Below are 15,279 nucleotides of genomic sequence, written 5' to 3' on the forward strand. Positions count from 1 at the left end.
GGAGAGTACCGTGAATCGAAGATACCCGGATCGGAGGAATTCAGGGTTGGACCCCAATCTGCAACTGTTGAGCGAGGTCTGCGAGGATGAAATTCCCTCCTGCTTCGGAGTCGATCAAAGCCAACGTATCAAAGGTACCCCCGGGGTAGCCGAGGGTAACAGATACAGTGGATGAGGAGGCGGAACTTTTATTACCTAGGGTCAGCTCCTCAATGATCCTTAGGTTCTGGTGTTTCCCGGCCGCTCACCACAACGGGCTAGGAAGTGCCCCTTGCTGCTGCAATATAGGCACAGATCTTGAGTGCGGTGCCGTCTTCTCTCTTCCTGCGAGATTGGGCCTCGACCCAACTGCATAGGCTCTACACCTTGGTCTCCGGGAGAAGCAGAGGAGGAGGGTACCGGTCAGAGAAATGTAGACCCAGAGTTACTGGGTTTACGACCGGATCTCCCTTCCCGAAAATGGCGTTGGATTCGGCGGTCCACCCGTCCAGCCAGATCAGGCTATTCAGGTCCTCGGGGAGGTCCCTCGCCGCTAGTTCATCTTGGAGTCTTGAAGAGATCCCTTTCAGGAATATGCCGTGGAGGCTGTCATCCCTCCAGTCTAGCTCGAGTGCCAGGATATGGAATTCCACTGCATACTCGGCAAGAGACAGATTGCCTTGGTGTAGCTGGAGTAGCTCAGAGGCGGCAGTGGGTCTGTGAGACGGCTCGTCGAAGATATTTCGAAAGGCTGAGACAAAATGTTCCAGGTTCCCCAGAAGGGGATCTTTACGCTCCCATAGCGGAGAGGCCCAGGCCAGGGGCTTCCCATCCAACAAAGAAATAATATAACTGGTCTTGATCTGATCAGTAGAAAACTGGGAAGGCAGCAGATTGAATCAGATGAAACACTGATTGAGGAATCCGCTACAGTACTTCGCTTCCCCCGAATACCGTGAGGGTGCCGGCAGCTGTGTGGGCGTTGCCGGTCCAGTATCGGCCGCGGCAACTGGCGCTGGAGGTACAAGTGCAGGTGTTCTATCAATACGATTGACCAGTCTGTCTACCATCACTATCAGAGCATCAAGGCAAACTTGCTCTTGCTGCAAACGTTGGGCAATTCCAGGGATGGCCTTTAAGCCTGCCAGGTCCATGGCCTTGCAAACTGTTGGATTCGGGGACCCTTGAGCCGGCTGGGACAGATGAAGACCCACAATGGATGTCAAAGCCGGGAGGCGGCACTGGGCAGGAGACCGGAGGAATCTTCACCACTGGAAGCCCAAGGTCCCCCCAGGAGGAGCCCATGAGGACCCGAGCTGCTTGGACTTACGTGCAGTCTCCTGTGGGCTGGTGTCTGAAGAGGAGTTCCAGAGGATCGAGAAGATCCTTTCTGCCTGCTTACCCAGCCCGGCTCGCGCGATCAACGTCGCCTCCTCCTCGGGGCAAGAGCCCAACGAATCCATCGACCTTCGCCGGCCCGGAGACCACGTGACCATCCCTGGACTTGCCCTCCCTGAGCTCTTCAGCCCAATCACAGGGTAAGAGCTGCGCTGATGTCAGTGCCTTGGAAACAGCCTTAGCTCCTTAAATCGGGGTTTTTCTCAGCGGCGCTGCGCACTGGGCGTCGCGCGCACGAAGGAGCGCGACCTAAGGGGCCTGCCCCTTGGTGTGCCCCTTAGTGTGCCCCCCTAGCCTGCCCCAGAACTGCTGGACAGAACATTGATCTTATGGACGTTTGCTCCTTAGACGACTCCCACCTGCCAGTACTGTCCTGGTATGCTATGCATTTACTTAATCATTGGTAATCTGTGCTTTTGTCTCCCATTGTATTGTAACACACTGCTAACTATTGCTTACTATTGCAACTTGCTCCTCCCGACTCTTCTCTCTATTACATTCTACCTTTCCCTCCCGATTTCCACCCCCTGCTCGCATCCTATCAGCCATGACCCCCTACTCCTGCACCAACATTTCAACCTTTCCCATCCCCCGCATACACCACTCCTCACACAGAATCCCTCGCCTCCACCTTATAAACCCTCCAGCCCAGCGCAAATCCCTCCTCCCTATCCTAATCTCTCCTTTAACACAACTACTAAGACTCACTACCTTATCCCTAGTCCTTTTCAATGCCCAATCCCTCTCCAAAAAAACCCATATCCTAGACGACCTCCTCCTAGACTGCAAGCCTGAAATCTGAGCAGTCACTGAAACCTGGCTCAAAGACACGGACACTGTAATCCTAAACCAACTCCCTACCCTATCCTATGATATATTCTCCATTCCTAGACTTAAAAAAGAGGTGAAGGCATTCTTCTTGCCGCTAAAAAGAACCTCAAATTCAAACTACTGAACATTAGCGCACCACCCAAATACGAAATTGGCCTGTTCAAATCCCCTGAACTCCAAATCTGCCTTTTCTGATACCCCCCCTCTGGGCTTCTAGAACACAATCCGTCCCCTCTTATAGAATTTATAGCCAACAACATCAACATTGAAAAACCTGCTATCCTACTAGGAGACTTCAATATCCATGTAGACTCCTCACCCCTCTCCTCCTCATGCCAATCCATCCTTGACTCATTTCAGGCCATAGGCTTCACCCAGATTATCTCCGCCCCCACACACAAAGCTGGGCACACCCTAGATCTCATTTTCATTAACTCCTGCATCCACTCACCTTTCCCCGCCTCATGTACTCCAGTACCCTGGTCAGACCACTCACTTATAGAGGTTCCCCTCACCATAAACACTCCCACTACCTGTAACCTTCCTCACAGTAACTCCTTCTCCTTTAGAAAACCTTGCTCCACTGATGATCTCACATCCGCACTAACTGAATCCCTGACCAAACTAGACTGCTCACTCCTGAAGCTGCCCTTAGCTCATGGAATAACCTCACCCATGACATAGCCAATAAACTATGTCCCCCCACTACCTGCAACCAACACCCTGCTCATAAAAATAACAAACCATGGTACACCCCAGAACTACATCAAATGAAAAACAACCTCAGACTGAGAAAGAGAATCTGGCGTAAAGACCCTACCCAGCAACACACTGCCTCATACAAATCGACCCTACACGTTTACCGACTCTCCATTTTAAAAACTAAAATGACTACTGCGCCACCAAGATACATGAATACATGTTAATCCCAAAGCCCTGTTCTCATATTTTGCTACCCTCACCAAGTCTGCCTCTCCTCCCATCGCTGACAACGAAGCCAGCAGTAAATGTGAGGAACTCGCCCTCTTCTTCCATAATAAAATAACAAAGCTCCTCCTCCGCTTCCCTGTCACGTCCCCCACCATCCCCAATGCCAAACTAGACTATCGACCTCACATCCTCCAAGGAAGTCGAGTCCATTCTCAAAAAGATTAAACCCGCCACCCACCCCTCTGACACCATCCCCACCAAAACCCTCCTATTGCCAAACCCCTAGCAGACATCATTAACTGTTCCCTCTCCATCGGCGCAGTCCCTGACTCCTTGAAGCACGCAGTTGTCAAACCCCTGCTCAAAAAACCTTCCCTAGACTCCAAAGACCCAGCCAACTACCGTCCCATCTCAAACCTTCCCTTCATCACTAAAATTATGGAAAAGTTGGTAAACTCCCAACTTATGGACTACCTCGAAGACAACATCCTCCACCCCTCTCAATTTGGCTTTCGTAAAAACTTGAGCACCGAAACACTCTTACTCTCCCTCACTGATGCCCTCCTCACTGGCCTACACCGAGGTCATAGCTTCATCATTGCCTTCCTTGACATTTCCTCAGCCTTTGACATAAGCCACAATCTTCTCCTTTCCCGCCTAACTGACATTGGCATATCTGGGGCAGCCCTCCTTTGGTTCAAATCCTACCTGGCTAATAGAAAATTCTCTGTAAAACTAGGAAACTCAGAATCCACACACCTCTCCCTCACCCAAGGAGTCCCCCAAGGTTCCTCCCTCTCCTCCACTCTATTTAATATTTACCTCCTGCCCCTATGCCAGTTACTCTCTAAACTCGGCCTCAAATTCTACATCTACGCAGATGATGTACAAATCATTATACGTATACAAGAATCCATCACAACCCTAAAAGTTTGGGAGAAATGCCTCTCCTCCATTAATTCCCTACTCACTAACCTCCACCTCGCCCTCAACTCCTCTAAGACTGAACTGCTCCTCATCCACAACCACCAAACACTCAAGCTCTCACCAACTGATGACCCAGCTTCCAGCTCCTTTGCCTCACAGCCTCCAGTACGAAACCTGGGTGTTCTAATTGATCGACACCTAAACCTAAAAAAAACACATCAACTCTGTTTTAAAAGAAGGCTTCTACAAGCTCAATATTATAAAAAAAACTCAAACCCTTACTCCATACCCATGATCTCAGAACAGTCATTCAAGCAACCCTTTCGTCCAAACTGAACTACTGCAACTCCTTGTACTTAGGCCTCCCCTTCTCCACAATCAAACCTCTCCAAATGCTACAGAACGCCACCGCTAGAGCCATCATGAATGCATGTAAATCCGACCACATAACCCCCCTCCTAAAAGACCTCCACTGGCTCCCTATCCCATCACGCATCTTATTTAAGACCCTCACCATTATTCACAAATCCATATACAAAAACAACTCCACCTGGCTCAATGAACCTTTCCGATTCACTCACTCCTCCCGCCCAACCAGAGCAAACCTCAAAGGTACCCTGCACATCCTACCCCTCAAGAATGCCCACCTCACCTCAACAAGGGATCGCACCCTATCAATTGCTGGCCCCACTCGTTGTAATGCCCTACCTACAAATCTCCGCCTTGAACCCTGCCCCTTCAAATTAAAGAAAATGCTAAAGACCTGACTTTTCCACCAGGCATATCCAAACTAGATTCACGTATTTCATCACGACACCTCATCACCTTACCGTTAACTTCATGCTCTCTAAGTTATTACGTTAACATGTTACCTTTCCAGTTCTCCTTGTCAGGCTCCCCACTATAGTCTACTCTAATTGCAGCACTGTTGTTGCATTTTGTTGTCCCCTCCCCGCTCCCTGTTCTTTGTATTTTCCATCTAGTGTTTAATGTAAACAGATATGATGTGCCCACTAACGTCTGTATAGAAAAACTGTTAAATAAGAGTAGAGCTCGTGAGGACCCGAGCCGCTTGGACTTAGACGAGGCCTCCTGGATGAAAGCCGGAGTCAGGAACCAGTGGACGAAAGCCGGAGTCAGAGGCCAGGAACAAGCCGAAGTCAGAATCCGCAACTCAGGACGAGTGAACCTTGTTGCAAGGCATAGGCCTAGCTGCAGGGTTTAAATACCCCTGCAGTGTCTGATGTCATCTGTGGGCTGTTCCCCATCTTCCCGCGCTGGCCCCTTTAAATCCAGAGCCCCTGCGCGCGCGCCTAGGGGACGGGGACGGGGCCAGGTGTGGCGGAATGACAGCTTCTCCCTCGAGGAGGGGGAGCGCCGCGGCAGAGGCTGGGACGGGCCTTGCTGGCCGAGGAGGCGTTGCAGCGGCCCGGGCTGGCCCCAAGGTAGGTGAAGGGACCGGAGCACGGCCCGGGACCATAACACACGGTCAGTCAGAAAGGCGTTCGTAGTTTCACATTGCGCATCCAGTCAGCGGGAGGCGGTGCGCAAAACATTGCAGCAATTGTGAAGTCTAGATGCCATAATATCGGTTCCTCTACAGGAGCAGGGACTCAGAATGTACTTGGTCTGTTTCGTGGTTCCAAAGAAAGAGGGTACCTTCCGGCCTATTCTGGATCTGAAAAAGGTCAATGCGGCATTGCAGGTGCCGCATATTTGCATTGAGACGTTGCAGATGGTCACAGCGGCTGTTCACAAAGGGGAGTATCTAGCATCATCAGATTTGACGGAAGCATTCCTGCACATCCCCACTCTTCCGATCAGAATGTGGTTTATGGTGCTAAGAGAGCATTATCAGTTTTGAGCTTTGCCCTTCGACTTGGCAACGGCACTTCGGACGTTCACAAAGGTGATGTACATAGTACAGATTGATTATGGGAGGTTCACTTTTTTGATTGAAGGTTTTCAAGTTCCTTGTTTGGATGTAACAGCTCCTTTTCAGGGAGGCCAACCTGGTTTCTGCTCGCCTTAGAACGGGGAGTTAAATTATTGTTGTCAGGTGTTCATCTTGGCTTGGGAATAGTTCAACACTGAGGATTGCAGGTGCTACTCTCAGTTATGTAGCAGTGTCTCTCAAACTTGTTTTTCTCTGCTCCATCTGCTCGTAGGGATGCAAAACCCACTTGTCTGGACTGATCTGTGGTATTCCAGGAACGAAAATAAGCAGGTAAGAACCAGTTTTACTATGTGGGAGGCAGCTGGGTTGAGGGAAGGTGTGGGACGCTGGAGGCATAGGGATGAGGGACTGCACAGGGACACAGGTAGATGTGTTGTGCACAACCAGTGTTAGCTTTGCCCCATTTATGGCTCATCATTCACCTGCCTTTCTAACTCCTCTCTGGCTCAGGTTGAGGCTATCATGGCAACCATGGTGTACTCCAGGGAGGAGAAACTGGAGAAGCTGAGCCAGGATGAGCTTGTGCTGAGCACCAAGGCTGTCATTCAGGGACTTGAGACCTTGAAGAATGAGCATAACTCCATCCTGTCCACACTACTGGAGACCATGAGGTGCCTGGACAAGGAGCAAGAGGCCAATGTGGTTCAGGAAAAGTCCAGCCTGCTCCGCAAATCCTTGGAGGCCATTGAGCTGGGCCTGGGAGAGGCGCAGGTAAGTGCAAATCCCAGGCTCACCTCAGTCTGAGGCATGCTGATAAAGTGGCAATTAAGGCTCTTTCTATGTGGGAGTGGGGATTAGGAGAGCAAAGCACTGATCTGTTGATGGCACCAAGTCAAAGGGCAGCAAGCACGCACAGTGGGAGGGCAGGGAGATAGATGAGAGCCAAATGAGAAGGAGTAACAGAAGAGATCAATAATTCCCCAGTGAAGAAAGAAGCTGTTGATGATTTCCGGGTGAAAGAATGGTAAGTGGAGAGGTCTGTGCATCAAGATTGCTTGATGAAAGCCAAGTGGAGAGCAATACAGCGATAGACTATGGAAGATGATTCCCTGATGAAAACCAGATGGGGACATTTAGGGAAACAGCCTGTGCATGATGGTTCCTTGATGAGTGCCAGGTGGAGAAGAGCAGGGAAACACGTTCCTACCTCTCAGTTGAGAGCAGACTTGTGGGAGGAAGGTCCGAGTGTTGAACCCAAATGACCGTTTTTTTTTTTCCTTCATGCCATAGGTGATCATTGCTCTCTCCGGTCACCTGAGCGCAGTAGAGTCAGAGAAACAGAAGCTGCGGGCGCAAGTGAGGCGCCTAGTACAGGAAAACCAGTGGCTGCGCGATGAGCTGGCTAGCACCCAGCAGAAGCTACAGCGTAGCGAGCAGACTGTAGCCCAGCTGGAGGAGGAGAAGGAACACTTGGAGTTTATGAATCAGATCAAGAAGTTTGATGAGGATGTCTCTCCATCTGTGAGTCCTAACATTCCCCCTTCTCCAAGGGGCGGCGTCTCGCCATCCTGCCCCTCTCCTCCTCCCCTTACATGGCAGAATCATACCTGGGCACTGGTGCCAGTACCTGAGTGCAGTAGATTGGGTCTATAGTGACATACCTTAATATAGTGTCTCTTTTCTGCTTTTATCCTGTCCCTTTCTAAGAGCTGAATTATAAAGTGCTATCCCGAGGGCTGTTCCAGTCTGCGGGCAGGTAATATAGACAGTGAAAGGAAGGCGAGTTCCCTGTATGTACCCGGATCAGTCTAGACAGCTGGGTTTTGCCTCCCATCCAGCAGATGGAGACAGAGAAATTTTGACTGACTCTGTCACTTAACCCGAGGTGCCACCTGCAGTCTGCCAGTATTTCTCTGTCTCCAGCAGATGGTGGAGGTTCATAATCCTGCAGTCCGAGATTTAAAAGGAAAGGGACAGATAACTTCTTCAGTTAGCCTCCCAGGGGGTAGCGAGGTTCTGGTGGGACCGTCCCCCCTGGTATTCGAGGCAGGGGAGCTGTTGGTCGGAAGATCCTTTGACAGCCGCCATTCAGGGTGACACCGGGGGTCCCAGTTCACTCACCCTATGAGGATTCACGTGAGCCCAAGTTGTTAAAGTTTTTTAAAGTTGTGAAGAAAAAAACCCCCCAAAAAACAAAGCACTGTTCCCTGTACGTACCTGGATCAGTCCAGACCCTGGGTTATGTCATCAATCCAGCAGAGGGAGGCAGAGAAAACATTCTAATGACTCTGACGTATACCCTGGAGCACCACCTGCAGTCAATCAGTATTTCTCTGTCTCCCAGCAGAGGTGGACGTCCCTAACCCCTGCAGTCTGCGGTAGTTTGTTACTTTTTAGTCAGGTTTTATTTTTCTTAACAGCCATTTCACTGCCTCCCGGGAGGTTGCCAAGTCCTGGGAGGACTATCCCTCCTGGTTTTTGAGGCTGCCGGAGTTGGGGAGGTTTTGTAACCAGCAACCACTCCTGGCAGGGGTGATACTGGGGGGCCCGACTCACTCACCCTACCAGGAGCAGCTCCTGGGGGCCGCGGCGTTTCGGTCAGGTAAAAAACAATAAATACAATAAATAAAAAACAATAAATACCACCAAATAAAAACAACACCCACCAAGAAATTCAGCTTTACATCGTTCGAGACCCCATCATCAATGGAAATTGAAATCATTCTCAAAAAGCTTAAACCCTCCTCTCATCCATTGGATGCCATACCCTCCAAGCTTCTGCTAGCTATTCCTAACACCATTTCCAAAGCATTAGCAGACATCATAAACTGCTCTTTAACTCAAGGAAAGATCCCAGAACAACTTAAAATAGCCATACTGAAACCCTTACTAAAAAAACCTAACCTCTCAACGGCTGACCCTGCAAACTTCCGTCCAATCGCTAACCTCCCCTTGATCTCAAGAGTGATGGAAAGATTTGTTAACAAACAACTGTCTGAGTACCTGGAGGAGAACAACATACTCTCCCCTTTCCAGTTCGGTTTTAGGAAATTGCAAAACACAGAAGCGCTACTCGCATCATTATCTGACACTATCCTCCTCAATCTTGAAAAAAAAACAACCGTACCTCCTCGCCCTTCTCGACCTATCTGCCGCCTTTGATACAGTTAGTCATTCCATCCTTCTCGAGCGGCTATCTGATATAGGAATTCAAGGAGAAGCTCACAGCTGGTTCCAATCATTCTTGGAGAATAGATTCTATAAGGTCAAGATCAATAACGAAGAATTACTTCCCATCAAATCAATCCGAGGAGTTCCGCAAGGATCATCTCTCTCCCCAACACTTTTTAACATTTATCTTCTACCACTCTGCCACCTACTCTCCAGCCTTAATCTAAAGCATTACATTTTCGCTGACGACATTCAGATACTTCTTCCTATCACAGAATCCCTGCAAAAAACTTGGGCACATTGGAACAAATGCTTACAATCTATCAATACTCTGCTATCCAGCTTGAACCTCATACTCAATCAAAACAAAACTGAAATCCTCATCATCTCGCCGGATGAAAACCATAGTCTCACAAACTCCCAAAGCGCAACTCAATTCGCAAAATCATACATTAACCACTCCCCCTCTGTCAGGGATTTAGGGGTGCGACTCGACTATCAATTTAACCTCAAATCCTTCGTCCACAACACCACTAAAGAATGTTTTTTCAAACTTCAAGTGCTCAGAAATCTGAAACCGCTCCTTCATTTCAGCGACTTCCGATTAGTAATTCAGTCTATAATTCTGTCAAAGTTGGACTACTGCAACTCCCTTCTACTAGGTCTCCCTGCCATTTCCACGAAACCGCTACAAATGGTGCAGAATGCTGCGGCGAGGTTACTCACCAACTCAAATAAAAAAAGCCCACATCACACCAATTCTACACGGCCTTCACTGGCTTCCTATAAAATCCAGGATCACCTTCAAGACATTAATGATGATCCATAAGGACATTATGGGCATCGCCCACCTACATCTAAACTCGCAACTCCGCCCTCACACATCACAAAGACCAATCAGATACAATTACAAAGGATCATTATATGCTCCTCCGGTCAAATCCTTATTAAGAAAACGAGCACTCTCTACAGCCGGGCCCACCCTCTGGAACTCATTACCTCCGGAACTTCGCCTAGAAACATGCCATCAAACTTTTAAGAAACAACTAAAAACATGGCTCTTCTGGCAAGCCTTCCCGGAATCGCAGGAACACTCAGACACCGGTCAAAGGGCAAAATAAAACATAACAAATCTATCGAACACCCCCAAACCCCGCTGGGCCCGCTTACACCTTACCCGGACAGTCCACAGATTATGAAAGTCACCACTGTAGATGCACTAGCTCATTAGCTCTCATTATGCTCAAGTCATGCCCTTTAACATTGTACACGGTTACTTGATACACTCAATTTATTTTACCATCTATTATAGATATTTCTATTTTTGTTTGTTACGTCTTTTGAACGCTGTTTGACGTGTTATTGATGTCTATTTAATATTTACGTTCTAATGTTCAGAAACTGTTTAATATTTTTACGTTCTCATGTTTAGAAACTCCGTTTAATGTAACGCCTTAACCGCGACTGTTTTGTTCAATGGAAACCGACCTGATTCGATATGTGTATCGAGAATGTCGGTATACAAACATTCTAAATAAATAAATAAATAAAAATAATTCTTGACAGCTGAATTGTTGTTTTACTTACCTTTTGGTGTTCGGTGGGCCCGTGCCTTTGTTTTTCGCCGGGGTTTCTTTTAGTTTTTTAGTTTATTTCATACTTTTTATTTCGCGCCATTTTTTTCTTTATAATGCCGCGAGGTGCGGCCTGCCACGCTTGTGGAGATGCGCGCCCGTCTCTCCAGGGAGAGTCTCTGTTCATCCTGTCTCCCCGGGGGGGGAAGGCTCATCAAGTTTGCCGATTTTAAAAAAAAAAAAAAAAAAAAAAGGGACTCAGCCACTTCGCGCGGCCCCAAAACCTCGGCCCAGCTGCTCTCCTGCCCCGGACTCTTTTAGCTGCAGTGCGGGAACTGAGGCACTCCTGTCTACTCTGAGGGTGGCGACACAACAAGCTCTTCAGGCTGCTTCTGACCCGCCTCCGCTGTCGCCGCAGCTGGTGGTCCCTGGGGGAGGACAAGCCGTGCGAAACAGGGCCATATTTATCGGCTGAAAGCCTGGAGGAGATTTCAGATTCTTCTTCCGCCTTTTCAGGGGATTTTCTTCGTTTTCTTCGCAAAGCTTACAAATCTAAGAAATTTCATAAGAGACATAAGAGTCTCTCATCTGAACAGAGGTTAAGGCCACGTTCCTCAAAAAGGGCTAGTCCCACGGATTTGGGAGTGGGGTCAGCTCCGAAGCGTCCCTTTCGTCAGGGTCTGGATCAGACAATTTTTTCTTTTTCAGATGATTCTGAGCAAGGCTCTTTACCTATCCCGGACAAGTCCTTGCCGGAGGGGGATTTAAATGAAGACCCTGCTTTGACTATTAGTTCAGACCCTCATGTTGCGGATGGGGATGACCCCAAAGTAGTCCGCCTGTTTAGAAGAGAGGAACTTCGTCCCTTAATTCCAGCTATTTTACTGGAATTGGGTCTCGAGGTTCTAGTAAAGGATTCTCGGATGGGTGACGTTGACCCAGTGTTGCTTGGCCTTAGAGGTCCCACGACATCATTTCCTTTTCATCTTTCTCTCACTTATGTACTGGGAGTGGGATACTCCTGAGTTGGGGCTTAAGGTAGCACGAGCCATGGAAAACTTGTATCCATTACCTGAGGAAGCTTTGGAAATTTTAAAATTTCCTAAGGTGGATGCCGCTGTTTCAGCTGTCACTAACAAAACAACTATTCCAGTAACTGGGGCTACGGCTCTTAAAGATCTCCAAGATTGTAAGCTGGAGGTTCAGCTTAAGCAAATTTTTGAGGTTTCTGCTCTTGGTGTGCGGGCGGCCATGTGTAGTAGCTTGGCTTTGCAAGCTGGACTAAGATGGGTCCAGGCTTTACAAAACAATTCTTCCCTCTCTGAAGAAGTTGCTCAGGCTGGTAGACTGGAAGCTACAGTTGCTTATAGTGCAGATGCTTTATATGATCTCATTAGAACCTAGGCTCGCTCTATCTTTGCTTCTGTATCGGCTCGCAGACTTCTCTGGTTGAGGAATTGGTCTGCAGACGCATCCTCCAAAGCTCAACTAGGGGCTTTACCCTTTAAGGGAAAATGATTATTTGGTAAGGAATTGGAAGATTTTATTTTGTCCCTAGGGGAAAATAAGATTCACAAATTGCCAGAGGACCGTCCTAGACCTAGAAGCTCTTTTTCATCTCGCTCTCGTTTTCGGTCTAACAGAAGATTTCGTTCTTCTCATCCGTCGGCTCCTCCAGCTAAACAGTCTTCAGGTAGACAACAGAATTGCTCTCAGTCCTTTCGTGGCCGCTGCTTTGGTAGACCTGGAACTTCCCAAGTCTCAGGAGGCACAAAGTCTGTCCAATGAGATAAGGCGGTCCTTTCTCCGGTTCCCGTCTCTGTTTTACGGAGAATGGGCCAGATGTACGTCGGATCAATGGGTTCTATCAGTGATAAATCAAGGTTATGCTTTAGATTTTGTTCGGCGACTTCACCACCTGTTCCTAATTTCACCATGTTCTTCCCTACAAAAGCATCTCATAATCCAAGACTCGCTACAGCGTTTAAGCAACCTAGGAGCTATAGTTCCAGTTCCAACATCGGAAAGGTCGTTATTCAGTTTTCTTCGTCGTTCCCAAAAAGGAAGGAACCTTTCGTCCCATTCTCGATCTCAAGAGGGTCAACCGTTGTCTAAGGATTCCAAAGTTCCGGATGGAGACTCTTCAATCTGTCATAGCTTCGGTTCACAGAGGAGAATTTATAGCGGCGTTTCCATCAGAGCCGCGGGGGGGGGGGGGGGAGCCATAAAGCACGGGCAGAGTCCCGGCGTAGAAGCTTACCTCCGAGGGAAAGGTTTGTTGTGTTTTGCTGCCTGTTCTGCCTGCCTCTGATCCAGCTGAGGCTCTAAAGGGACCCGAGGAAGTACAAAGACCTTTCCAGCTCCGCCAGGTACTCCGCTCCTGCCGTGCTCGTTCCCCCCCCCCCGCACCCATTGCTCCGCCCACGGGGCGTTTCCATCAGAGCCGCGGGGGGGCCATAAAGCACGGGCAGAGTCCCGGCGTCGCGCAACAAAGGGGCTCACCCCTTTGTGCACCCCTTCGTGCAACCCTTCAAACGCCATTCTATATCAGTAGATATCAATATTCGTAAGTTAATAATATATTAAAAAAAAAAAAAAAAAGGCTTCCTCTGACTCACCAGTTGCACCGCAACAACTCGCAGTATGTATGAATAATGGAAACTATAGAAAATCGTGTAGGGAAAAAAATAAGAATTATAAAGTAAAAAAACACCCAATTAGACGCTCACTAGTAAATATACAATGTAACCAGATTGATACCTTAAAAAGCTGTTTATTTCTGACTTTTTTTTTTATTAATATCCAATCATTAACAAAAAAATCTGTGCTGATTGCTGACTTATTATATGAAAAAAAACCATATTTTTTTGTGGTAACGGAAACCTGGTTAAAACCTACTGACCATGTTCTTGTAAATCAATTGTCAAATACGGATTATGATATCTTTTCTTCTCCAAGAGTTCAACGCAAAGGGGGAGGGGTGTTCTTAATTATAAAAAAGCAGTTTAGAGCTAAGATAATTCCCTCTAATCTTCCTAGTTCATATGAAGTAATGCTAATTGAATCTGACCAATTACAGATTTGTTTATTATACTGTCCCCCAGGTCTCCTGGAGCATAATATTTCACCTTTGTTAGAATTTTTAACAACAAATATTAATCCTGAAAACCTTCTATCGTTCTAGGCGATTTTAAATCTGCATATGGATGACTCTCCATTAGATAATACCTGTTTTTTACTACAGGAATCGTATGTTAGCATTAGGCTATAATTATCAACTAATATATCCACACATAAGGCAGGCCACGCACTTGATTTAATTTATACTAATATTGACTATTGTAAAAATATCACTACCAATGTAACTTCGGTCCCGTGGTCTGACCACTTTCTATTGTATTCAGAAGCCGAATTTGCTCTGACCACTTTCTATTGTATTCAGAAGCTGAATTTGCTCAATCTATAGCCTCTTTTAAAGATTCTCCCAAATTGATAACTATTCAAACTCAACCTAAAACAGACGATTCAATACATGAATTTAAGTCCATAACTGAAAAGATTAGCCTTAAATCTACTTCTATCAATGAAGCCACTCATATATGGATGCAAGAAACAGCCAACACAATAAAAAAAATTAACTACAACTTTAACTAAAAGGTTTAATCCTAAAGCTACCTGTAACCCTTGGTATAATAAAAGCTTAGATAATTCAAAAAGAGAACTAAGGAAATTAGAAATTAAATGGAGAAAAGTAAAAACACCTCAGAATTTAGGAATTTATCGAGCAGCATTAAATTGCTATAAAAAAGATATTGATAATGCTAAAGAATATTACAAAAAAAAAAAATTATTTTCATAATCCGAGAGCACTATTTACGATAGTTAAAAATTTAACAAAAAGTCAAAATGAAAAAAATGTGTTCTTATCAGATGACAAATGCAATGCTATTGCTTTATTCTTTAAAAATAAAATTGATTTACTGAACTCTAATATTAAGCCAGTTACATTTTATGAAGTAACAATGCCTAAAAAAACAGATTTAGTGTGGAACTATTTTGAATTGCCATCCTCTCCTGAATTAGAAAGTTTAATAAAAAACCTTAGCCCGGCTAAACATCCCATTGATTGTATTTCAGTAAATATTCTTAAAACCATTGTCGAAACTATTGTTCCTGCTGTGATGAAAATAGTTAATTTATCTTTATCTGAAGGTGTGATGCCAGAAATCTTAAAGAATGCCATTATTAAACCGATATTAAAAAAACCTAAACTTGATCCCTCTCAATTTAATAATTTTAGGCCAATTTCTAATTTATCATTTTTAGCCAAAATTATTGAAAAAGTCGTACAAAAGCAACTTGACAGTTTTTTAGAGGACAATAATATTTTATTCCCAAATCAATTTGGTTTTAGAAAAAATTTTAATACGGTAACTCTTTTAATCGCCCTTACAGATATGATTTTAAGGGGCTTCGATACAGGACAGAGCTATTTTTTAATTCTCTTAGATCTGTCTCTGGCATTTGATACCGTTGATCATACAATTTTAATAAACCGTTTAAGAGAGATAG

General features: G+C 46.3%; 1 protein-coding gene across 2 annotated transcripts in view; it reads left to right on the plus strand.

Moving 5' to 3' along the window:
* The window catches only part of KLC2 (kinesin light chain 2), a 176,585-nt gene that overhangs the window by 16,868 nt on the left and 144,438 nt on the right, over positions 1-15,279 (plus strand). For both annotated transcript variants that reach the window (XM_029614646.1, XM_029614645.1), the window contains exons 2-3: positions 6,473-6,733; positions 7,253-7,483. In XM_029614646.1, the coding sequence (XP_029470506.1) occupies positions 6,485-6,733; positions 7,253-7,483 (480 nt within the window). In that variant the 5' untranslated portion in view covers positions 6,473-6,484. The remainder of the gene's footprint in view (positions 1-6,472; positions 6,734-7,252; positions 7,484-15,279) is intronic.

This window comes from Rhinatrema bivittatum, chromosome 8 (genome assembly GCF_901001135.1).
Source record: "Rhinatrema bivittatum chromosome 8, aRhiBiv1.1, whole genome shotgun sequence".
Classification (NCBI taxonomy): domain Eukaryota; kingdom Metazoa; phylum Chordata; class Amphibia; order Gymnophiona; family Rhinatrematidae; genus Rhinatrema; species Rhinatrema bivittatum.